General features: G+C 40.7%; 1 protein-coding gene across 1 annotated transcript in view; it reads right to left on the bottom strand.

The window, feature by feature from the left end:
* Positions 1 to 27,382, bottom strand: part of DHX15 (DEAH-box helicase 15) — an 80,634-nt gene that overhangs the window by 25,063 nt on the left and 28,189 nt on the right. Inside the window, exons 5-10 of the mRNA XM_053252656.1 lie at positions 26,832 to 27,050; positions 9,610 to 9,777; positions 6,941 to 7,027; positions 5,480 to 5,629; positions 4,390 to 4,498; positions 2,504 to 2,695 (exon numbers count right to left, since the gene is read on the bottom strand). Coding sequence (XP_053108631.1) covers positions 2,504 to 2,695; positions 4,390 to 4,498; positions 5,480 to 5,629; positions 6,941 to 7,027; positions 9,610 to 9,777; positions 26,832 to 27,050 — 925 coding nt within the window. The remainder of the gene's footprint in view (positions 1 to 2,503; positions 2,696 to 4,389; positions 4,499 to 5,479; positions 5,630 to 6,940; positions 7,028 to 9,609; positions 9,778 to 26,831; positions 27,051 to 27,382) is intronic.

The following is a 27,382-nucleotide window of genomic DNA, read 5'->3' as shown; positions in this document are numbered from 1 at the left end:
TTTTTCAGACCTTAACAAGCAAATCTCAATTTAGTGGATTGTGACTATTATTTATACTCATTTCTCTTTATACGTATTTTTTTTCTTTTTAAAAATCATTTTTGAGTTAATTTAATGTGTCAGAATGAAGGATAAGTAATGACCAGAAGTAGTGACTTCACTATTTATAGTAGAGAAACACTCCATAAAGCAGCTTATTTGTTGTGTTAGTGCTAGTCTTTCAGCCTTGTAAAATTATACACCCTTGGTAACATGAAGAAACAACTACTTCTATTCCCTAGATATTATGTACAAAAATATTTCACTTACAAGTTGCACATGTGTTTAAGTGAAACAAAACACACTGGGTTATGAAAGAAGAGACTGAAAGTCTATTTGCTCTTTAAACTCCATGACAATTTTGCTTTGGCTACAACCAAAGCCCATAAAGCCCTATCAAGATTGCTTTTGATAATTCATACAATACCCTCCTAGAAGTATAGACACAGTGGGAAAAGATTTGTAACAAAGCATAAACTGAATACTGTGCACAACTGCAATATGCCAATAGCAATACTGCAAGAGCCGCAATGTTAACAGAACATCATTTAAAAATATAGATATTAAGAACCAAGAGTCTAAAAAGAAGAGTTTCTACAAAAGCAAATAATGTCCAACATCCAGAGACAGAAAGGTTTAAATGCTGTGGACCTAAGCCTAATAAAAACATACACTATCATGGCATACTTCTATTAATTCAATGATATAAGTACTTAAAGATAAAAATTAGTCATGTTTATACTGTGCTGTAAAATGAACATTACTAATTTTCATCAACTTAAAGTAATCTAAGGACTTAATTTTAAACAAAATAGAATTACTTCGATTTAGAAAGCTTTGATCAACACTATTTCCCCCATCCACTTTATCTACCCCTATGACTAAAATACAGAGAAGTCTAAACCAGGTGTTAATGTATCCCATATGCATTTTGTTCCATACCGATTATTTTCCTCAGTTCTGTTAATGATGCTTGTTGAAAGGCAATAGGATTTTAACTGTGTCCAAGATAGTAACTATGTCACAGAACAAGTTTCTTTTAGACTGTGTGTTCTTAATAAAATATTATACTGAATGTTGTGTGCACATATTCTTGATTGAAAAAGAATGAAGCTATTGTATGTATAAATATTCTGTGAAGTATCCATAAAGGAGGACAAAGTTTAAGTAATACACATATACAGTAAGGGGATTACAACATATGCAGTTGATGAGATCTCGGATCAAGTCTTAGTCTGCTTTGATGAAAACACATGGCATAAAAAGGCAGGCATCAACCTACCACCACCTCCGCGAATAAGGCTACAATTTACATGAAACAATTAGATTCTGCCCTGCCCATCTGCTCTGAGTCTGAACTGTCATATTTCTGCAACAAACATTGTAGCTTGTTTTTAGAAAAATACTGTTAATGTTAATATGCTGCAATAATAAAGTGATAGTTTGTCTACCCAAAACCTTTACCTTATGATCTACTGTGAACTTCTCCATTTCAGGAACAACCAAATATATCTTTTATAACTCTAGTAAATGGTAATGTCCCCATTACCATAATGGATAGCTGACATCTTGTTAATGGTAGAATACAATTAAAGTTGCTAAATAGGGGAGAATTTAAGCATTGATCATCTTTATTACTTCCCTTACCTGCACAGATTCTGTACTGAGACAATTCCTCCCCCTCCCACAAGAAGAAACAGTGTTTTAGCTGGGATCCAAAGAACTGCATGCCCAGTCAGGCTTTGGCCTTGTTTCTTTGAATAGCAGCTCCTCCATGCCAAACTACTTTTGAAAAACATTGGCAACTTTCAAAAGCAGTGTGTGATATGTGAATATGCTGTTCAAAATTTAAAGATTTCCCACTGGGCACGTCCAAGCCGTTGGTTACCCCCATAGGTAACTCTTTTGGGATCCCAACCCTAGTAAAGCTTGATCACTGTAAACAACACACTAGTATTCAGAAGACTCCATTCTACAGATATGCAGTTTCCACTTTTTAAAATATGAAATCATATTATTAATAACTTGTGTTGTCCATCTATTTGTTAAGTTTTTCCTAAAGTCAGCTAGAATTAACTAGTCATCTAACTGGCAACCACAACTTAGAGGGCTGAAAATAAAGTGGATAAGTATTACTATTGCTCAATTTCTAACAAAAAATGGGCATGGGACAATTTTTAAACAGACAGAAGTGTGTTCCTATGATCTGGAGTTATTAAATAGATTTTTTGCTGCCATGAGAAGAATTAGTTCACCATTTCACACACAATGACTTCTTTAGCTTCAGTGTTGATTTCATTTACAAACTTTACTCCATTGTGAATCACACTATACAGTAACTTTGAAAGGCACAATTCAAGCTTTTTATAAGTTATATTTATAAGTCCTGTTGCAGGAACACTAATACAAGCTTCCCCTAATTGGAGATCTGTGTTTTGATTGGCATCTCTGTCCCTGCTATTACCTGACAGCATGGCAGTAATAGAAAGAATCTCATTAGAACAGTTGTAGTCGCAACTTGCAATAACCATTTTAGCCAGTTGTGGATCGAGTGGAAATTCCGCCATCATGGAACCCAATTCAGTCAAGTCTCCATCATCATTTAAAGCAGCTAGGTAATTCAAAAGCTCTAGGGCTCTCATCAAGGTTTCTGGAGCTGCAAGGAAACCTCTTATTAGTTAAGCTGACTTTAGAGAGCAAAAAAGTAACATCATACTATAAATCAATCTCATTTTTCATTTTGTAGTCAACCAAATTCAGAACATAAGCTGTCAACATTTAATTACCGATACCCAGTGACTAATGAATCTGATAAAATTCTGGAGCTTTATTTAGGGTTATATTCAAGACGATTCAAATAGCTTTTGAGATTAGCAACATAACCCACTAAAATTTGGCTATAGACGTGTCAATCTGCAGGCTGTTTTCTAATCACTTCCTAAATTTGTACTAAGTTGCTTAATACAATTGGTTTCACTGTACTTGACCTAAACCATGTTCTTGTCCTATCTGCCAGCTTCCCACAATAAGGTCACTCAACACATCCATTAAAGGCCAAGTTATTTTAAAATCCCATATTGGAGGATTAGCATGACCATCCAAATTGAACTGTGGCCCAAGCAAATTCCTAGAGAGACCAAGGTACTGCATCTGCTATTCATAATCAATTGCTTTTGTCACTTTCTTGTACTCCCACTTTATGCAGTGCATACCAATTTGCTATTTTAGCAGGAAGGTAAAGGAGATAGTAGCTTTTTTTGTATGTCACATAGCAATTATTAATAATTCACAATCTTGTTTCCACTCATCTTTCTGTTTAGATTTATACTATTTCATCAACCTTGTGAGTTACTTTGTTAAAACTCCTGCTTTACAGATGGGAATCTAGGCTGAGACTCAAACAATGCTGCTGACCATCTTATGCTAAAGATAGTGGCTGAAATCTAGATCAATCAGCAGTTGATCCTAGTTCCCCCACCTTGCAGCAAGGCATAGGTAGTCTAGTCAAAGTATTTTAAGGAGCTCACCCATTTCATTTGACAGGAAACGTGGCTGACAGTGACATGCAGGCAAAATATTTTCACTCTTGGACAAAAAGTGTAAGACCACCCATGCTTCACTGTCAAACCGCAAGGGAGTACAAGAGGATTAGCATTGCCCATGTTAGGCTGCTCTGGACGCTAGTATTTGAATCCAGGTCTCCCTAGGTAGCTTCCAATTCTAATGACCAAGGACACACCTACAAAAAGAGCCAATCAATTAACCAACCAACTAGATTAATTTGTTTTAAAATATGAAATCCCTGGCTGATGTAATGCGCAGCCTAATTCTGGTGTTTCCCTTCTGCCGGGGCACACATGAAAACCTAGCCCCTGCAGAGCTTTGAAAGAGTGCAATTACAAAACAACTCAGAAATGCACACTTGCAGTTGTGCAACAGAGCTTCCACTGAAAACAATGGAAGTTCAGTTGCAAAAGTGGAGATGTGCATTTCCAAACTGATGAGCAACTGTGCTCTTGAGTTGATGCGCAACTCCGTCAGGGCTAGATTTTACATGGACAGCAGGCCTGGTGTAAGGGGAAATGCCAGTGTTAGACTGTGCATTATGTTGGCCATTACTGAGCTTGTGGTATAAAGTGTTCAACATAGAGCACTAACTCGAACTATCTGGACTAATTGTTTCACAATCCATGAAAAGCTGCAGTCAACTTTTAACAAGGGAAATTAGAGCCTTGCATACTTTACGTAAACTTAACATATTTCTTTCAAGCAACAAAATTCAATTCACTTTATGCCAAATTTCTCAATCTGAAAGGAAAACAATCAAAGTACAAATTGATCAAAATATACCTGGTGGATCCATAAAATCAAAATGAACTAAGTCATCTATACCAAGTTTCTTCAATTGCAATACCACAGAACCCAAATTGGACCTCAGAATCTCAGGATAGGTGTTGTCCTAATTTAAAACAAAACAAAACAAAACAAAACACTGTGTTCATTTGCACTTTAATATTAATGCTTTAATTTTCCTTAATATCAAGTTAGGCCAGTATTTAATATCAGACCAAGAACTAGGAATTTATTCTAATTTATGGTGGGACTTCTTTCCATAGCAAATCCTGGTCTAATACCACTACAGCAATTAACATAACTGAAATGAAAAAAAGTCTTGACTTCAAATGTATTAAAAAAGCTGTAAATGAGCAATATTGAGAACTGTTATCCTGCTTAAAAGTACCAGCCAGAATTCTTTATACCAATCACAGGAAAAAGTGAAATTCCACAACTGATGTGGGATTAAATTACATGACTATCCGAGTATGTCTAAATTAACACATCATGTGAGAACTAAAGACAAAAACGCAATAGCTACAAAGAAATGTGCCAATTGTTTATTAAGTACAACAAAACATATTTTAAGAGTTGTTAACCACATATAAAGCCTTCTATACAATGGCAGTGACATATCACAGTCAAGGAAATACTTAACTGTAATTACTTAGAAGAATTATGATTAAATAAAAGTTTGTGTGCATTTACAATTTATTTAAAAATAAAGTATTTTAAAATAAAAAACTTCTTTTTGCCTTTTTAATCAACTTGCTCTAACTGGTTGGGTTTTTAGTTTATTGCATGTCACTTTGGATATCCCTTTCTTAGAAAAGCTGTTTATGAAGACTATAAAATAAAATTAATTTATGTAAAGGCAAAGCGAAAAGTTTCAAGCCTTCAGGATCACAAAAACAGTATTAGGAAGATGGTGCTGGGATTTCAAACTCAACAAATTTCCATGTTGATTCTTTTAGCATAGATATCTTTTCCAACTTCAAAGGGAATACATTATTATGGGTTGTGTTTAAGTATCTTTTTGACCCCCGTCAAGTGTGTGAAACTCGCTTTACAGTTAACTCAGTCCAACCAACTATCAGCTACGCACCTGCATCTCAGTTTTGTAAGCCTTCTCCGTATATAGTCGAAAACACTTGCCTGGTCTAGTACGACCAGCACGGCCAGCTCTTTGCTGAGCGGAAGCTTTACTTATTGCAGTCACCAAGAGAGATTCTACTCTTATACGAGGATTGTATACCTATTTGAGGGAAGAGTCAAATTTTAAAAAGAGAATCTTACTTCAAATTAGTAGTTTCGTTAGGAAAAGAATTCTAAACAAATTTCTTTGGGAAAAAGTCAACTCACCTCATTTCAATTAAATGATAAAAATAAACATAGTATTTACTACTGGAAGACTTGCAAATAGGATATACTGTATTGGCTGGATCCAAAGCAATGGCGTGCTTGCGGAATGAGCAAGTTTGCACCAGCATAAGTAGTTAGCTTAATTGTGCTAAAAAATGGGGATTTGCACAAGACTACTCTTGTGCAACAGCTCTCCCACCAACCGATCTGAGTGTTACCTATACATTTTCTGCTAAAATTATTCAGTGCAGACCAAAACAGCCTCAATGGTTGAATAATCAAAGTACTAGAGTCAATAAATGCACTGTCAAGATTGCAAGCTCCACTAGAATTCTGTTGATGAAGATGCCAGACAGCATTAACGCGTAAATAATTTAATTTCACTTGCATTTGGTACAAATAATCTGCAGACTTTGCTCAGAACTTGAATTCTAAATAAAAGCTATACAGTGAGCATATTCCAGAAAAATTAGTTTATTACAAACAAGTATTTTTAACAAGTTAAACAATATCATTCACCATTTACTGAATTTATTATTTAAAAGACGGTCAAGGAGATCTGTTCCAAAAGCTGGCTTTAAAAAAAAAAGTCATGAAATCAAGCCATACCCACCAACCTACTATATTTTCAACATAATTTACCAAGCAGACTGGTATTGCAACTGATTAAGATACACACACACACACACACACACACACACAAATATTTGCTTTGGAAAAACACTGGATTCAGAAGGTGCAAAAGGCATTTTGTGATGGCACCTTTGGAACAGATCTTTCATTCACAGATAGGCTGCTTTATTCCTTGTATTAGAGCACTGTAGAGGAAAAGTAAAACTAAATTCCAATCACAACTGCTGTAGAATATATTACAGCAACCGTGCAGATTCTTCCACGATCTCTAACAGAAGCTTGTACCATTTTCCTTCTGCTCATGGTTCTTTGGACAGAAAGGACCACTGTAAACAGCTTAGTTCTATATGGCTACATTCCTAGTAAAGCAGGAATCCTAAATCCCAATGAAATTAATGAGACTTAAGTTAGTCACAACTAACTCATCTGTTTGGCTTCAATGGTGATTAGTCATGACTAACTTTCTTAGAATACATCCCACAGATAGATATAAGTTTATTCAGTCATTGACTAGCAAAACATCCCACAGTAAATTCTAACCCTTTGGCCGGGGGGTAGTGGTTATAGTTACCTTCTGCTTAGCAAATCCAGGATCAATGACAAATACAACACCATCTATTGTTAATGATGTCTCAGCAATATTAGTGGACACAACCACCTGTAGAAACATATAATAAAGTTTTTTCTACTGTGCAGAATACAAAACACAGCACAAATATTCAAACATAAGCCACTTAAGAATGCAACAGAGGTATAAAAACAGATTACAGCATTCATTTAAGGTCCATTAAGCCTTTAATAGGCTGTCCTAAGTTTGTCAGGCAGCAACATTTAATGTTGTGACCTAGAGCAGTTAGAAGCCAGAGGGCTTTTTAAAAAGGAACCTAGCAGCAGATTCTCTTGAAATGCACAATTTTCTAACACTGTTAATTTAACACCACTACAATCACACTACTTTGAAATAATCTGGATACTGTTGCTATACTCTGTAGGTGTATAAAGACATTCAGTAAAACAGAGTGAATTTACAAAAGAAAATGTTTAGAAGACAGAAAACAAGATCCAACAAGCAGCTCCAAACTCTGGTTGACCTTTAATATGTTTGGAAGCTCCAGCCATCACTTGGGTTCTAAATTATGGTGGGAGTGCTTTCTGAATCAATCCTATGTGAACTAGAAATGATTTATAGGTAACTTGTTCAATAGCTTTCAAACACAGTTCTGAACTACAAAACATATAATCAAGTTAGGAAAACAACTTTTTGTTGTATTCTATGTACTAACAAGAAGTTACAAGCCAATGAACCAATTTCTAGGCAACTTAAAGAGACCTCTATGGACTGCACTCTTTGAATTACACAGAGTTACTTTTAGAAAAACCTAAATCTATATCTCATTTTTTTCAAAGTATTACCAGACAATAGAACAGAAGGCGGAATTAGGCAGAAACTGCCATATGCAGAGTTAGAATTCCACTACACAGCTCAAAGGGTCAAGGCACACAATGCAGCCACCACATCAAACAGCTTTAAAAAGCTTTCCCTGACAGCCATCCCCTTATCATAAGGGGATTTATCATAATGATTAAGTTTACAATGGCATTTCAAACACTTCACTGCCGTGGTCTTTGTACACAAACTGCTCACCACACTGACCCATTTAAAGCATGGCTGGAGAGCCAGCATGGTGTAGTGGTTAGAGTGCTGGACTAGGACTGAGGAGACCAGAGTGCAAATCTCCATTCAGCCATGAGACTTGCTGGTGAAATCTGGGCCAGTCACTTCTCTCTCCACCTAACCTACTTCACAGGGTTGTTGTGAGGAGAAACTTATCTAGTACTCCTTGGAAGTACTCCTCTGGGCTCCTTGGAAGAAGAGCGGGATATTAAAAAAATGTTGATAGAGGTGGATAAAGCAACCCCCACAGGGTGATCATTTTGTCTATAGCCCCCCAAAAGCCAAGTATTTTGGGGGAAATGCAGTTATTAATACAATAATACTGGCTGACATCTTCACATGTATAACTAAGTTTCAAGTGTTCAAAATGCTTTCTATACACATTGTCACTAGCTCTATAAGATAGGTCAGTATCTTTGTAGGTTTTCCAAACCTACCTAGTGCTAGAACTGAAGAAGTGAGAGATTTCCCACAGATTTCTCTGGGCTTGGCAAGAAAAAACCCAAGTTTTGTCACAGTATGATTGATTGATAATTTTTAAGCAAAATGCAACACTACCATTTGGTCATGTGCTAATACCAGCTTGTCAACAAGCAAACAACAAAGGTTCACTTCCACAGATTCAGTAAGCAATTTATACACCAAGAACAACTTGTCATCAATGTCTTGTATACTCACTCTACAAGGAACATAATGATAAAGAAATAAACCCTAACTAGAGCAGATTCAAGAGTTTAGTATTTTTTTAAAAAACTAACTAAAATTTATAACCTCATTTCTTGTAAATTAGAGCTTATTAAGAATGATTCACTGCCATATATAGCTTCTAAAGTAACATCTTTTAGCAGCTAGGAGTAGCACCTGCCATTCAGGAGGGCAGGGGTGGAGAATCCCAGAAATAAAATTACCCGCTTCAGGAATGATTGTAGCTCCACTAGCACACAATGTTAGTGATATGACACAATGATGGTAATTTGTTTGTAAACAAAAATTGCTTTAATATTTATAGTGTTTCATACTTTCAGTAGTAATACTGTCACATTATATAACAGTTGCATCTTGCGGTGTTGTCAAGTTTCCAAACACATACAAGGCTAGAAGAGTCAACATAAATATATGTAGTTTTCACGGAGACCTCTACCCCAAAGCAGTATGTACTGAAAAAATACTATTGGAGTACTGCAAAAGAACTGTGGTATGCACCAATATGGGCAGGATTATCACTATCTCATACCTCTCCCAATCAAGAGCTCAACCCTGAATTACAAAGCAAATTTGTGAATGGAGATAGCTCAAAGACATCCTACAAATCTAAATGCCTTACTTTCCACATAGAGACAAAATGATAGTGAACTATATTTATGTGAACTATATTAATGTTGCAGAAATTAGCTAGAGTTGGAGGAAACGGAGTGGGGTCGAGAGTAAGAGAACAGGGAGATGTTTCCCAAGTACTTAAAACATTAAGAGGTGAAGCTCGTATAGTGAACTTTCTTTGTAACATGGAGTAGCACCAGTCTTTTAATATAAGCCAAGATAAACACATGCTTTAAATAAAAACTTACCTTTCGTCCTATTGCACCATTTGGTTTTTTGGGAGGGGGAGGCTCAAAAATCCTCTGCTGCTGTTGTGGTGGAAGTGTGGAATACAACGGAATGATTTTAATGTCACCAACTTCAGGGCCCAGATCATCAATTTCACGCTTTATCCTCTTACAGGCTTCATCTATTTCCTACGAAGAAAAAGTCCACAAAAACCTTAATGTTTTTTCCAGTTCTAATTGCTATGAAGACTAGTTTTTAAAGTCTTGCTACAAAATAGGTTTTTAAAAAAAACTAATTTGGGCACCTGTTGAATTTACAATGGGAGTTTCATAGCAGTCCAGGATGCCTCGTGTTCTTTATTCCAATAAGCATAACAGCCTTATTTGCATTCAATACCCTTTTTCTTTTAGTCTTATTTCCTAATTAATTCTCTACAAATTGAACTAAAATTGAAATCTCTCACCCAGGAATATTAAACTGCACTCATGACCTTTTCAATTTTCACAATCTAAAAGAAATTGATGTGCAAGATATTTTAAATAAGCCAATTAAGCTTTAATGTCACGTATCACTAATGCAATTATATGGAAGATTTGCTTCATTGTACCTAATGAGAACAAACACCTTTACAGTATAAACATGGATGTTCAAGAAGCAGCTCTTTTCAGTCCAACTTAGCAGGGCTTATGTTAGATCTTAGAATTCTGCCTGAAAAAAAAATTCTTGCATCTCCCTTTGTGAAGGCTGCAGGAATCTTTTAGGCATCTTAATGTATTTGATGGTAGTTTCAAAATGCTGAGTAAAGTTTTAAATGAAGTAGCAAGTCTAAATAACTAATATATCCCCTTCAAATTTCTCCTATAGGAAATCCCTAATCTGAATATTAAAAATAATACTGGGTCAATTCTTAACTAGTTCTGGCATTCTTAATGTTCTAACCAACCATCTCAAGAACTAGCATCTTCTGTTCACCTAGCTAGAGGACAACATAAGGTGTCATGTTATTGCCAAATGACTTCACACAAAAAAAGATCAAATAAAAAGCTGAGGAGTAGTCTGAAGATACACCACTAGAGGCATGAACTGTGAAGCATTTTCAATACAGAAGTGCATAGGATAATTGCTATCACTCATTTTATAAATCAAATTTTAATTAATTTGTAGCTTTCCTAGTTGTTTCATTAAGTACCTTAGAACAACACATCCTGCGGCCACTTTATAGTGTTAAGTATTAGCAATGTGTGCAAGAACAATAACAAAACACAGACTTTTAGGAGCATATTAAAAGAAAAAAAGGATATCGCTTTGAAATATAGACGTTAAGAGAAAAAAGAGAAAATATAGAATTTTAAAAATATTATTGAGTGTCTTCCTCCAAAACAAGTTCAATGTACGAAGGTTAAATACCTCAGTCACTCTGGGTTAGAATGCCCCCTACTGGTTTATAAGATGAGAAACAAAATTTATATACTGGCTAGTTTTAACCTATATTATAGGTATTTTGAACCTTGGTTGTTTAGAATGTTCAACCATCCTTTTGATTACAAAAAACATTGTTTCAAAACCACAACCACAATGAATCCAGATAACTAACCCAGTAGCATACAAAGTTTGTTAGCCTCACAGTAATCTGCTAGCGAGGAGAAACAAGACGTATTCCATTACATACTGCTTACACTTAGCATTTTTCAACGGCTATACTGCGCAACAGCACAAATGCACCACAAAGACAAAAACTACTGAAGATTCAGAAGATTACTTTGTCTGATACTGCAATATTCAAAAGTATATATAAAGCTTTTCAAGGAGAGTACTGGTGAAGTAATACCAAGGAATATGCCCCCCTTTCAATAACAAAAACATTAATAAATGTAGGTCTGTAAACTGTACAAAAGTCACAAGGAAACAAGTCTCAACCAACACAAAATACTCCTTCAAAATAGGTTTCGTAGTTTCTACATGACTAATAAACTAGATGACCTTTTAGCAGTTCAGTTTTAGTAGACCTGTTAGTAGTCCACTTTTAAGCAAGACCTTTCTTACACCTCAAATATGTGCAAGAAATCAAGAGAAAGATTCTACAGAGACTGTGGGATACCAACTATGGAAGCTATTGGGGTGGGGTGGGGGGATAAATAAGGGTCATGGCAAGCCACCTCCATTACTGACAGGGTTGGGCCCTGCCATCTCTGCTACAGGAAAGAGCAAAGCCGTTGTTGGAATAGCAAGTGTAATTATGAACAAGAAGCTTTCTTCAAGACAGAGTAGAAAACAGGGCCACCAAAGCAACTATATAGGGCTTGCTCTGCTTCCAAGGAAGGTTGCTAAGCAACAGTGGCAGACTCTTAAAGGTATTTGTTTCTTCTGGGCACACCAATGAACTGAAGTGTTGGCTCTCCCGAGGAGAATGGATGGAAAGTATTTTCCTCAGCTGCCTTTTATTCCTGTGTGCCACTTTGAACAGGGACTGAACTTCCACTCAGCTGATTAGCTCCTCTAAGATTTCAATTTCCTGGACATTTCAACTATGATGAAAGCAAGGCTGGGAAAATCCCAGTCATCTGGTCATCTATAAATACTGTAATTATTTTCCAGCCTTTATTATTATTAATATACTGCTTTTCAACAAAAAATTATCAGAATTAACAGAAAAACATTTTAAAAATAAAATGGTTCTGTTCCCAAAGGGCTCACAGTCTAGAAAGACACACAATGTAGGCAGAAGCAATAGTCACCAGAAGGATGCTGTGCTGAGGTTGAACAGAGCCAGTTGCTCTCCCCCGCTAAATAGGAGTGTGCATGGATCCGGGTGCTGCGGTTCGGCACTGGGGTGAGGGGGTTCCATTAAGGGCGGGGGGGGGGCTTTACTTACCCCTCCCGCACTTTCCACCTTTTGAACCGTAAATATTGAAGAAATCCGGGCGGCAGGATCCCTCGCCACCCACTTCAATTCAAGACGATGGCGCCTCCCTGTTAAAGAGATTGGGCGGCAGGATACTTCCCTGCCGCCCCCTTGAAGCCCCCTGCTGATGCCGCCCCCTTTCACCCCCTTAAATCTCGCCCGGACCCGACCGCGCTCTCTACAAACGGGCGGGCGGCAGCGGGATGTACTCCCGCTCGCCCGCCCCCTTCCCTGCTGTCTGCAGAAGTGTTTAGGAAGCCTTCTGCGCGCGCACGCGCAGAAGGCTTCCCGAAGACTTGAAGGACGGACGCCAGACAAGGAGAAGGGGGCAGGTGAGTGGGAGTACATCCCGCTGCCGCCCGCCCGTTTGTAGAGAGCGTGGTCAGGTCCGGGCAATATTTAAGGGGGCGAAAGGGGGCAGCAGCAGCAGGGGGCTTCAAGGGGGCGGCAGGGAAGTATCCTGCCGCCCAATTTCTCTAACAGGGAGGCGCCATCGTCTTGAATTGAAGTGGGCGGCGAGGGATCCTGCCGCCCGGATTTCTTCAATATTTACGGTTCAAAAGGTGGAAAGCGCGGGAGGGGTAAGTAAAGCCCCCCCCCCCCCCCGGCCGCCCCTCACCCCAGTGCCGAACCAAAACCACCCCATGTCCGGACCGGTTCGGAGGCCAGTAGAATGGCCTCCGAACCGGTCCGTGCACATTCCTACTACTAAATGTAAGAGAATCACCCACTATGAATGTTGTCTCTTTGCCCAGTTAGCATGGGAAGTATACACACAAAGCAATACACGCACATTCCAGCACCAGTAGTGCCCCCAAACTTCCAACTTTGGGAGTAGACAAAGCCAACTATATTTTATGGGTATAGAAGGGATTTGGGGAGCAAATGCAAGAAAACGCACAAGCTACAGTTTGAAAGGAGACTACATAATTGCAAATTGAGAGTTTTTAATTTGAGAGCTTTAGAAGTCACTCCAAAGCACAATTTTTAAATTCTTGTTCACAAATTGTTAAGTCATCAAGACCCAATCTGCCAGAGCAGACTATTTCACTGGCCAACTAAAGGCAGCTTCTCATGGAGCATTCTGTATTTGGGTATATACCCACACACGAAATACATGTGATAAGCGAACACACACACTTACTGTTTGTTACTTAGACAGACACACACCCCAGTGTTCCCTCTAATTTTTATCATCAGTGAGTGGAAACAGTTGTGTTCTGGGCTGCAGTTTCAGGACAGTGTGCGCACATAACTCTCTCTCTCTCTCTCTCTCTCACACACACACGAAGAAAAAACGTGGCACACAAAGTGTGGCGTGCAAAAAAAATTTCATCTCCCCCCGCTCCCCCACCTCTCTTCTTCTGCAACTTATTAATCAACACTGAAACTACTTATTCATTACTAAGAACCATAAATATGGAAGGAAAAAGAAGTGTATTATATATTTGATTTTGTTCTAGAAGCTGCTGCAGGCCAATTTCCTGTGTGTGTGTGTGTTTTGGTTTTTTAAATAGAAATTGGTGGTTAAAAAGGGCATATAACAAAATAATATTTTCTTGCTCTTATCCCGTAAATACAGTTGGCTTTGGGGGCAGGGAATCTTTTTTTAAAAAAATCTGTCCAATGTAAACCACTTTCAGAACATTTTAGAACATAAGAACAGCCCTGCTGGATCAGGCCCAAGGCCAATCTAGTCCAGCATGTTTCACATAGTGGCCCACCAGTTGCTGCTGGGAAGCCCACGCAGGCCACTGAAAAGTGGTATACAATTATAATAACAATGGTGTCACACAACAAGCTCAGAGCAAGAACTACCAGTGCACATACACTGACTGAAAACATGAAAATATTTAAAATATTAAATATTTTGCATAAGTGGCACATTAACCAAATATAGCAATTAAGATATTAACCAAAACATATGCAGCAGGATGGTGCTAAAACCACCAGAAAGCAACACCAAATTCTCCATATATGTATCCATCGAGTGCTACCTCATGAAGCAGTAAGACATTTTGTATCTATTCTAGAATCACTGTTGAAAGACCACACATAATTAAAAAGATAAAACAAATTATTCATAATTTAACTTAAAACATAAAAAAGTTCAAATTAAAGTACTCATAAAACTAAAAAGCTTAGCTGAAAAGATGTCTTTAATTGTTTCTTAAAAGCCAACAGTGATGGATTAAAAAATATAAAATAAAAAAATTAAAGTATTGTGGGGGCGGGGGTTAGAATGGTTGGGTGTTTTCCCCTTATGTATTGTTAAGATTTTTTAAAAGCATGTCTTTTTAAAAAATGAACAAGTGCAGCTAATAATCAACTAATAAGGCAACTTTCAAAAGTATATATTAATTCTATCTAGGGGGAAAAGACCAGTGCTATAAAACAATCAGACTCTTCTATGGTGACACATCAGAGAAGGTGCGAGGAGGGACCCATAGGGAGGGTGGGGCGTGATGAGAGGGTTGGCAAGTCCAGGGTTTTGCTGCTGTTCCTGTTGCTGCTGCTAAGGAGGAAGGGGGGGGGAGGAGAGAAAAGGAGACAGACACACACACACACACACACACACACACAGAGGGCACCATTTGCAGCTGCTCTGGCTTGCTTGGCCTCAGCCATTACAGGAAATCATGATGGGTTTAATGTGAGAATTCGAGATTGCCAAGTATCTTGTTTGATGCCCTGCCCCATGAGATTCAGAGTGTCATGCTACTGAGAGTTCAACCTGTTCTCTTCAATGTGGGGATCACAAACAACTTTTGCAACTGAACTCTATTACAAAATTAATGTCAAAAGAATACAACATGAAGAGTGTTTCCTAGTGTATACCCTTAAACAAAATGTTTAGCACTTAGCTGTTAAAGCAAAAATAATGCCCCCTCCCCCCCATACAAACAAAAAGATTGTGCAGACAGACTGCAAAATGCAATCTTTTTAGTCCACCCTCCCACAGCAGCCCTGTTCCCTACTGCTCTCCACACACACACACACACACACACACCCCGTCACCTTTCCACATCGCCACTGAGACTCTCCTGTGAGTGAAGGAGGAAATGTTGGTCTCCCTCTGAGAGCCCCATTCCCTGCTGCTGTGTCTGCCACCCAGGCTCTCATCGTTCAGGCTGTTGTGAAGGAGGAGAGCCCAAGCGGCAGGCACAGCAGCAGGGAAAGGGGCTTGCAGAGGAAGACCGACAATTCCCTCCTTCACTCACAGGAGCCCCAGCGGCGATGGGGAAAGGCAGCGGGGGACGGGGAGCAGCAGCCACAGAGGAAGTGAGAGGCAATCTGGGGAAAGCTGTGTGGAGGGCTTGGTGGTTGTGTGCGTGTGTGCCTTAGAGGGAACGGTCTCTCTCTTTCACACACACACACACACACACACACACACACACACACATATATACTTACTTACTTCCTACAGCACATGTACATTTCATACTTGTTTCTGTGCCAAGGGTGGCTTCACACAATCTGCTGGCAAGTAAGGAGGAGGAAAAAACAGGTTGCTCACCTGTAACTGATGATATGGTAGTGATCCGTTGACATCCATTAGAATGGGTTCTGCGCCTGCGCGGAAGCCTCTCAGTGTTGAGTTTTTACAGCTCCTTTTCAGCGCCTGCGCCCCACCCCACGTGACCACGTGGCTAATTGAGTCGGGAGGAAGTACAGGCACCTCAGTTCCTTGGAGACCGCCGAAGCAGTCGAGTAAGCAGGTAAGTTCTACCATAGTGAGGTAAGTACTACTGCAGAGGAAAGGTTCAGGAGGATCTAATGGATATCAGTGGATCACTACCAGATCATCAGTTACAGGTCAGCAACCTGTTTATCTAGGTCGTGATCCATTGAATCCATTAGAATGGGTGTTTAGTTAGCTCCGAAAAGAGGAGGGAGCAAGTAGAGTTATTGCAACACCCTTTTAAGGACACCTCTCCCAAAATTCGCCTCCGCAGCAGACCGTAAGTCTATAGTGCAGTGCTTTACAAATTGTTGCTCCAAAGACCATGTAGCGGCCTTGCAGATGTCTTGAAAAGATATGCCAGACAGGTGAGCAGCCGAAGCGCCATAAGCTCTTGGGAATGCACCCTGATGGTCTTTGGAGACTGAACCTTCTGTAAAGAGTAAGCCAGACGGATGGCATCAATAATCCAGTGTGATAGTCTCTGTCTAGACAATGCCTGTCCCTTGTTAGCTCCCTTGTAGGCAACAAATAGTCTCTTTGACGAGCGGAAGGGTTTAGTCTTTGAAAGGTAATAGAGAAGCGCTCTGCGTACATCCAGGGAATGCAGGGCTTTTCCCAATGGAGTGGTAGGTGACTTAAAGAAGGTAGGTAGCACTACGTTCTAATTGATGTGGAAGTACGTCACAATTTTAGGTAAAAAGGTGATATCCGGTCGGAGAAGAACTTTATCCAGGTAGAAACGGGCATAAGGGACATCCATCCAAAGGGCTGTAGGAACATAGGAAGCTGCCATATATTGAGTCAGACCATTGGTCTATCTAGCTCAGTATTGTCTTCACAGACTGGCAGCGGCTTCTCCAAGGTTGCAGGCAGGAATCTCTCTCAGCCCTATCTTGGAGAAGCCAGGGAGGGAACTTGAAACCTGCTGCTCTTCCCAGAGCGGCTTCATCCCCTGAGGGGAATATCTTACAGTGCTCACACATCAAGTTTCCCATTCAGATGCAACCAGGGCAGACCTGCTTAGCTATGGGGACAAATCATGCTTGCTACCACAAGACCAGCTCTTCTCTCCTCACTCACTCTCACTCACCCTACAAGCTGTGGTGATAGCCACTAAAAAAGCTGTTTTCAGGGATGCCAGCTTCACCGTTGTGGTACACATGGGTTCGAAGGGCGGTTCAGTTAGTGTAGAGAGGACCAGCAAGATGCTCCACTGTTCCAGAGGTTTTCGGATGGGAGGATATAGATTAGTGAGGCCTTTCAGGAAGCTCTTTCAAGAGGGATGATGGAACACTGTTTTCCCATCCCATCCTGGATGCTGAGATGAAAGCGCAGCTAAGTGGACCTTTGATACGTTCGATAGCTTTGCTGATTTCCAAGAGGTCAAATAAAGCAGGATCTCATGGATGGAGGCCTCCTTAGGGCGGAAAGCATGGTGAAAAGCGTATATAGCAAATCTTTTCCATTTGCTAGCTTCTTCTTGTAGATGGCTTACGCTGATTTAGCATGATTTAGTGAGATCCTGAAATAAAGCAGGATCTCACGGATGGAGGCCTCCTTAGGGCAGAAAGCATGGTGAGAAGCGTATATAGTAAATCTTTTCCATTTGCTAGCTTCTTCTTGTAGATGGCTTACGCTGATTTAGCATGATTTAGTGAGATCCTGAAATAAAGCAGGATCTCACGGATGGAGGCCTCCTTAGGGCAGAAAGCATGGTGAGAAGCGTATATAGTAAATCTTTTCCATTTGCTAGCTTCTTCTTGTAGATGGCTTACGCTGATTTAGCATGATTCGCTTCAGCAGTCTATCTTACACACTGTTAGTTGCAAGGTGAGCACTTCCGGATGTAGAAGGAGCCCGCCTTCCTGAATCAGGAGGTCTGGACGATTAAGAAGTCTCTGATAAGTCGAAGCTAGTTTGAGTAGATGTGGAAACCATGCTTGGTGGGGCCACCAAGGTGTGATCAGGATGCACTTCACATGTCCTGTTAGTAGACATGCTATCACCCTGCTCACAAGAGGCAAAGGGGGGGACATGCAAGCCCACTGTTCTGACCAGTCCATCTGGAAAGCATCCCCCAAAGACTGAGGGTCGTGGCCCACTCTCGAGCAGAACAGCCTACATTTTGTGCTCCGTGCTGTAGCAAATAAGTCGACCTCCGGGTGACCCAAGAGTAGGAATATCTTGCGTAGGTATGTGGTGTTCAGTTCCCACTCGTGTCGAGTTTCCGTCGAGAATGAACGACTGAGGCCATCTGCCAGTATGTTGTCCATGCCCTTGATGTGGAGGGCTATTGGGGTGATGCTGTTCTTGATACACCAATGCTAGATCTGAATGCTCAGGGCACCCAGTGACCTGGAGCCCGTTCCCCCCTGTCTGTTCAGATAGGCGATGGCGGTAGTGTTGTCCAAGTGTAGTTGTACTACCCTCCCTCTTAGCATCGGGAGGAAGGCTTTTATGGCTTGGTAAACTGCCAGTAACTCCAGAAAGTTTGTGTGGAACCAGCATTGGGACTGGGTCCAGAGACCTTGAGCCACTGTGGTATTGCAATAACCACCCCAGCCCGGGAGCGAAGCATCTGTCGTGACCCACACTGACGGGGCCTGTGCTTGAAAGGGCATTCCTCGGAGCAAGTTGAACCGCATTGTCCACCAAGAGTGGGATCCAAGGATTGGGTGAGGCTCACGTAGTAGTTTTGATGGGCTGTCTCTGTTTAGGCAAAAAGAACACAGGAACCACAGCTGAAGCTGTTGAAACTCTTGAACCATCAGAGCGATGGTCTGGTAACGTTCTTGTGGTAAGAACGCTCTCCCCGCATCTGCATCCAGTATCACGCCAATGTAAGGAATGGTGGATACTGGGGTTAGGTGAGACTTCTTCCAGTTGACTAGTATTCCTAGGTCTTGGAGAAGGTCCAACATGTACTGAATCTGCAAAATTAACTCTTTTTTGTCTCTGGATGTCAGCAGCCAATTGTCTAGAAAAGGGTACAGTTTGGGGCCTTTTGATCTTAAGTGAGCCACCACCATCACCATGCATTTGGTAAATACACGCGGGGCAGTGCATAGCCTGAACAGGAGGACCTGGTATTGATATATCAACGTTCTCACTGTGAACCTCAGGTACTTTCGGTGGGATGGCTGAATTCCTATATGAAAGTAGGCATCCTTTAAGTCTAACGTCACAAGCCACCACTCTCAATACAGCAGTGGTAAGATGTCTTGTAACGTTGTCATCCGATACCTCTTCACCTGTACGAACTTGTTGAGATGTCTGAGGTCCATGATCGGTCGTATCCCACCATCTTTTCGGGATTTGGAAATAACAGGAGTAAAACCCCTCCCATCAACTTGCCCATCGCACCGGGACTATCGCTTTCTTGTGTAGGAGCTTCTTCACTTCCTGTGACAAGGCAGGTGTTGCCCTCGTAAAGCGAAGGCCCCTGAATAGCGGGTGTTTCTTGAACTCTATTGCATAGCCTGATGTGACAATCTTTAAGACCCACCAGTCTGATGTTATGTGGCGCCATGCTTGAGCATGACTTGCCAATTTGATGTTGTTGTTGACTAGTAGTACCGGCTGGCTGATGGTGTAGGCCGGGTGGTCGACCTCCTTGATGTTCTGGGAGGGAGAGCAAAGGTGATGAAGCGATAGAGATAGATGATGCGATGGGCTGTCCTGTATCTCAGGGTCGTTGTTTGTCGCCCTCTGCCTGTTCCCCATGTTGTGTAGGGGTATATCTACCTTTTTGTTGCCCAGGGCATTTATTGAAGGATTGGTAACTCTTACGGAAGTCTCGGCGTTCCTGTGGTCTTTAGGACGCACGGGGACGGTAGTACGATCTTTGTTTGTTAGAGTACGACGCTGATGTCAAAGAAGAGGTGAATGTTTTGGCTATGAATTTCGATTTCTTCATTTTTTCAATTGTTGTATCCATTTCTTCTGAGAAAAGGCCCTTCCCATCGAACGGAAGACCTTCTATCTTATATTTCATATCCTATTGCAGGGCTGCTGAATGCAGCCAAGCACGACGATGGAGGATAATTGCAGTGGTAATAGATCTGAATTCAGATTCTGCTATGTGTTTCGCTGTGCTCAATTGCTGACACCTGAGATCCTCTGCTTTTTGTAAAGTCTTACAAAAACAAACTTTGAGTTCTTCTGGAGACAATGTGTCAATGTCCTTCTCAAGATTCTCCCAAATACAGTAGCTGTATTTAGCCATGGAGATTGAGTAATTAGTTACTTTGATGGAGAGGCAGGAAGTGGAGTATAATTTTCTCCCCATAACGTCCAACTTTCTACCCTCCTTATCTGCCAGAGTGGTATGCCGTCAACCTGATCTGGATGTGGTCGCACAGTCAATGACCAGCGAGTTTGGAACAAGGTGTTTGAATAAGTAGGTGTTCTCCTGTTCTTGAACTCTGTAAAGGCCTTCCAATCTCTTGGACGTTGGCGTGGATGTGTATGGAGTCTGCCAAGCGCATTGAGCGGCATTTGAGATGATGGCAGTAGGGCAGGGCTACCGGCTGTGCCAACTGGGACCGGGCCATGAAATTGAAGACTGGATCATCAATGGTCTTGACTTATGATGATAAATCTAATCCCAAAGCGGTTGCCATCTGCTTTACATGAGAGTGGTACGCTTTTAATTCTTCTGTCGGTGATATATGTGCGGGTGTAGCCACGTCCAGTGAGGGGTTAACCCTTACCGTTTCCGTGTTTGACTCAAAGTTGGAAGAGCCATGGTGGCTGTAATCTGATGCAAGTTCGGAAGGAGAGTGATGTGAGGGCCCGCCGCCTGGTGACTCTATTGGTGGGAGGGTAGGCAAAGGCAGGTCTTCTGTTTGGACCGCTATGGCAGAGACAACCTGTGCAGTTTTTGTTGATCTCGTAGATGTATTTGCCATGGTTTGGGTCGAGGCATTGGAGAGCATAGGTTTCTGAAAAAGAGGGGCTCTGCCCATAGAGGGTGGGTGGAGTAGTAGACCGGTGGTAACTTGAGGCCCAGTGGTCAAAGACGTGGCTCGTTGCCAAACTCGGTCCTCATCATAGTCACAGGGCAGCCCTGGTGAAGCCGCGCCCAGTAATGCTGTCTCTTTTGATGGGGATACTTTGTGACTGAATCCGACATGTGCCATGGCGTTGCAGTGGAAAGTTGTGCGGTGATCAGTAGTTGAGGGTTGGACTGTGGAGGTTCCTCCTCTGAGCGTGGAAAGCCTTGGAACGTCAAAGGAGTATTAGCTGTTGAGTCCAACATTTTAAGAAGAGACAGAGTTGTCCCTGGATCCAAAGCCGTCCCCTCCTTATCCGAGAGGTCGGCTTCCTCTACTGCAAATGTCAGGGGAGCTCGGAATCGAGGTGTAACCGTCGTAATATTTGTTGGTGTATTCAACGCCGAACGCTGTACTCCATGTCCCGACATCGAAGGGGACTTTATCGGGGTCAGTGCTGGCTGTAAATCCCATAAAGACGGTATCGGAGTGGACGGCACGACTACTGGAGGTTGAGTCGATGTTGGTGCCTTCATCGACATCGAGACTGATACTGACATGACATTAGAAGCACTCGATGTAGAGGTCTCTTTCGGTATCGACACCAGCATTGGTGTCGATAGCCCCGCTAGCTATCGAGGGTTGAGCTTGCTGGGTAGCAGTCGGTGCCGATGGAGAGGTCGATGGTCTCGATATCAACACAAAGACCACTTCCTGAGCTGATTTTGGCAACGGAGTCGAGCTCGATGTCGATAACTTCCGCATTTTCGCGGCGGGTTCAGTGGCAGTCGCCCTTTCATCCCTCAACTTCTTCGAGAACTTATGGGCCTTCACGGAGGGCAACAGGGTTTTAGACTGGGTGGAAGCCAGAGCCCCTGAGCCATGCACATTAGATTTATTTCCCGTGGAAGAAGGCACAGTCAGATCATCATCATAAATCGCAGCCCTCAAACGAAGCTCTCTGTTTCTCTGAGTTTGCTTAGAAAATGACTGGCAAATTTTACATGATGAGTTAACATGAGCTTCACCCAAACAGAGCAAACAAATTATGAGCATCTTGTGAGGGCAATTTTGCTTTGCACGTCTCACAGCGTTTGAAGGTCTTTTTTTCCCTTCGGGGCATCCATAACTACTCACAAAAACGTAGCCATTAGCAATCCAAGGTCAAAACTGGTAGCAGTTCAATCAGATCGTCAAACAAACACTCTTAGAGAAGGCAGTCAAATGTTAAGCAGTCCTATCAGGCGGCAAACAGAATCATCACACGGAGAATCCTTTCCAAAAGCCAGTCTAAGGTCAGAGCCAGAGAGAGATACATCAAGAATTGTAGTACTTTGTAGAGATTAAGGAACCAGAATGAAGGAGCCGCAGAAACCAAGTGAACCAATTTCCATGGCGGTCGCAAAGGAACTGAGGTGCCTGCACTTCCTCCCGCCTTAAATAGCCACGTGGTCATGTGGGGCAGGGCGCAGGCGCCGAAAAGGAATTGTAAAAACTCGACACCAAGAGGCTTCCGCACAGGCGCAGAACCCATTCTAATGGATTCAACAGATCATGACCCAGATCCAGAGGTTCTTTCCCTCTCATTTCACCTGTGCATTCAGGTTCTTACTTGGAGTAGAGACTACTCCTCTCCACTTCTGTAAAGTACAGAACTTGGGAGTACTCAGCTGGTCATGCAAACACAGTCAAGTTTTAATTCAGAGTAGTTTTTAGATGTCCTTCCAAGCGGCAGCTATAAACTAAGAGAATGTGATGGTCTATATAGAAAAGAAGTTCACAATATGATCAAAAGACTAAGTATCTCTGGACTAGAGGTTACCTTTTATAACAGTAATTAGCTTTTTCTAACCTCTAATCAATCATAAAACCTATGGAGAATCAATTACCATGCAGCGTATATGCAATTCTTTGGTTTCAGCTTCATCAAGGATGGAAATACAGTTAAGGTTTCCATAGACACTTCAATCCACCTATCAAGTGCCTCTTGTCTTCAGTTGCAGAAGATACATTAGTCAACTGTCAGAACACATTAGTTCCACCATATTTAGGATTACTGTGTGTTAGGAGTACAGGTGTTTTATCTGAAAGTTAAAAATCTGAAGATGCAATGGATCAGTCATATCTGAAATGGTTTGCTTATGGTATGCTGTAATGAGGACACAAGGGTATAGTATGGAAGGCAAGTCATATGGAAGGAAATTTAAAGTGACCCAAGAAGCCTTGGAAATATTTCCATCTCTCTTGCAGTTTACATCAAGAAACAGTGAACCACTAATTCGTTTTCTACACATTGTTTTCAAAGGGACTAATCTTTCAGATTCTGCGTTGTCCCTTCTGCAGAAATTCATAGATTTATTATCCTCTTACTTGACACATCAAAATAAGAAAAAGTGTTATACTGTACACTCCAACATTTTTCCAAATGTATATCCCTCACTCCGGGACTTACACAGTTTTAATAATGAAGCAATTTCACTTAATTTCTGAAGTTGAAAAACCAACTTTCCTTACATAAGGAGAGGCCTAGTTAAACATTTTATTATTATTAGCAGCACATAATTCTGTCTGTTCATCATTCAAAAACAAACAGAAAAACAAGGCATTTTCTATAACTCAGATTGCAGGAATGGCTTCATTCTCATAAAACCCTATATGTTATGTTATGAAGTGTCAGCAGAACAGTCTGTTTCTTCTGTAGAGTTTTTTCTGCAGCCACACAGCTAAATGAGCTAAGGTAAGCCTGTTCCATTTGATCCAGAAAAAGACATACCACTTGATAGCCATGTTTACACATATTATTTCAAACCAAGGCCCTAGCCCAGTCTGGTCCATGGGCTCTCCCAGTAACTGCAGGAAATCAATTGCTGGTGCAGCTTAGTCATCAAATGACTAAGGACACTGGTGACTGCTCCCAATCCAGATGTGCCAGCATGCTGTAGGGGAGGGAGACCTCAGCAATTTCACTTCTGTCTAGGAGCACTCACTGAATCTGACAAAATCAGCAACTACTATGTCCCCCCACCCGCCCCCAATAAACACTCCAAGACTGTTTGTTTATTTCTTATCACCTAACAAGCTCTAGAATAATAGAAACCAGATGTAAGATTACACAAAATGTATATACTGGCAGACAAGTGACCATACCCATCTTTGTCCCTCATACTATAACTCCTACATGAACATATCGGGAGAGATGTCATCAATATGCTGACAACAACCAACTCTTGATCCCCTTTTTACCAATAAAGGTGTGGCAATAAAAGTGCTGAACAGGTGTCTGAAGTTAGTAATGGGCTAAATGCAGCTAATAAACTCACCTCAATCCAGACAAGATAGAGGTGCTGTTATTGGGTGTTTCCATGGATCTCAGATTCTGCTATACTCCCTCTACATTAACAGCATGTGCGTCTATAAAACCAGCTTTAACACTGAAGGTGTTAAAATCTTGTTCTACAACCCTTTAAATGATGTTGTACTATGCTGTCTTCTGGTTTTTAACGTTGTTACTAAAGCAAGAATGACTCTGAATTTAAGAGGACCCACTTAAAAAGTAGAGGTTAAATTCAGGTTATACCTGCATTTACTCAGGACTTTCAATTTAAGACAACCTCCTGATTTCTAGTATCAAAGAAGGGGGGGACGGGACACCTAGTCTTGGATTCAGGTAAATGCAGTATTATTGTTTTAGTGAATTATTGTCATTTTTGTGTTTTTAATTTTACTTAGCATTGACATTTTGCTTTTTATGACAATATAATGGCGATGGAAATACGTGTACTCCTGTTTTCTTAAGACGAAATACTTAGACCTCTTTAATGCATGCAATTAAAAAAAAAAATAGAAGATCTTCCAAATCAAGCAAATGCATTTCAATGTCCAAATATCATTATTTTCTATTTCAAGCAGCTGGGCGCACATGTGATTAAGTACAGCAACTGAAACTATATAACCAATCCAAGGTAAGGAGAAAGGGCAGTGGGGAGGAGAGGAGCTTTACCAATAAATAAACTATTGTACACCTTTTATTTACCAATAAATAAACTATTGTACACCTTTTATTTACCAATAAATAAACTATTGTACACCTTTTATTTACCAATAAATTTAATTGCCTCTGTCATTTCCTCTATAACATTAATAGGCATGCATGCAGACACCACACAGAGGCTGCAGGGAACAGTGCCGCAGCCCCGCAAGGCTGTTTAGGGAGCAAGTGCTGCCAGCAGAAAAGAAATATAATGAAGCATAAGATTAAAGAGGCTCTATATACAGAGCATCTATATACACCTACAAAGAGCACTACAGAGCACCATGTCTACACCTACAGAGATTAGAACTGTTTTGACAATGTTTTCCCCCGTGACACTCTATTGATGCAAAAGCTGGACCTGGAGGAAGCAAGACAGAAAAAGCACTGATGCTTTTGAACTCTGGTGCTGGAGAAAACTTATACCATGGACAGCCAGGAAAACAAATGGATCATAGAACAGATCAATCCAGAATTTTCACTCGAGGCACAAATGATCAGGCTCAAACTATCATACTTCAGACACATTATGTAAAGACCCAGCTCCCTTGAGAAGTCTATAATGCTGGGGAAAGTTGAAAGAAAGAAAAGAAGAGGACGACCAGCAGCAAGGTGGATGGACTCGATTATGACAGCAATGAATGCATCACTGAGAGACCTTAAAGGCCAAGTTGAAGACAGATCATCCTGGAGGGAATCTATCTATGTGGTTGCTAAGAGTCAACACTGACTTGACGGCACTTAATCAATGTATTCAGAACAGTTACAAGCCTCTATTCATGTTAAAGAAAAAAAATGAGAGGCACAATTAAATTTATTGGTAATAAAAGGGTTAATTTTTGAGAAGCCACTCATTTCCTCCTCTCCACGCCAACCCTTTTCTCCTGTCTTTGGTTATCCAGTTTCAGTTGCTGTACTTAATCTCAAATGCTCCCAGCTGCTTGAAATAGAACATTGATAATGAGCGAGGAGAACTGGTCTTGTGGTAGCAAGCTTGACTTGTTCCCTTTGCGAAGCAGAGTCTGCCCTGATTGCATATGAATGGAAGACTACATGTGTGAGTACTGTAAGATATTCCCTTTAGGGGATGGGGCCGCTCTGGGAAAAGCATCTGTATGCTTGCATGCAGAAGGTTCCAAACTCCCTCCCTGGCATCTCCAGATAGGGCTGAGAGAGATTCCTTCCTGCAACCTTGGAGAAAGTGCTGCCAGTATGGTGTAGACAATACTGAGTTAGATGAACCAGTGGTCTGACTCGGGATAGGGAAGTTTCCTGTGTCTGGACATTCAAATGTTTTTGCTCAGTTCCTAAGTTTGTTTGTTTTTAATTATGGTACGTATTAAAGAGGCTTAATAACTGCATTTTGCTTTTTTTATGTTAGCTGCTCTGGAAACTTTTGGAATGAACAGTAGGATACAAATCTTTCAAAGTTAAAAAAAAATCTAAGTTAAAATGTGAATGAGGCGCCCGACTATAAATTAGCAAGTACAGTCTTCCGTATTCATCTATTTTTCTTAAAGAAACTTTGCTATAGCTGAAAAGCAAGAAAAAAGTTTAACAAAACATACTTTCTGAATACACCACACAAGCCTTTCACATGTGAATACCCTTTCACTGTCATGTGAAAATACCTCTTGTCCAGTAAGAAACAGTAGAAGATCTCCTTCCTCCTCTTCGCACATATGAATCTGAATTACTGTACGAATAGCTGCCTCAAGGTAATCTCTCTCTGGTTCTGGAGTATAGAAGATCTCCACAGGATGTGTACGACCAGGGATAGTGAGGAGAGGACAATTATCAAAATAAATCTGAAATTTGCCAGCATCTAGAGTAGCGCTCATAACTATAACCTAGAGTATAAAATAAAATAATGCATTATTTGCAAGTTAGACCCAGTACACCAAATTTTAATGCATGTTATCAAATACACTAAAATGCAATTGAATAATAAAATCAAATACAGTACATTAAAACTGTCACATTTTCTTTTTCCTAGGTTACAATCCTATATGCTTCCTTGGAAACAAGTCCTATTGAATTCAATAGGATTTGCTTCTGAATAAACATGCATAAGGCTTTTCTGCCTACATGCTAATGCAGCAAACACTGGAAAGAAAAGGAAGGAGAAAGAGGAAGATGCTAAAATATTACAAACTCAAACTACTTCATGAATTATAAAAGT

Source organism: Hemicordylus capensis, chromosome 5 (assembly GCF_027244095.1).
Source record: "Hemicordylus capensis ecotype Gifberg chromosome 5, rHemCap1.1.pri, whole genome shotgun sequence".
NCBI classification, from domain to species: domain Eukaryota; kingdom Metazoa; phylum Chordata; class Lepidosauria; order Squamata; family Cordylidae; genus Hemicordylus; species Hemicordylus capensis.
Note: the sequence above shows the minus strand (reverse complement) of the source record. Positions and strands in the feature narration are given on the sequence as shown.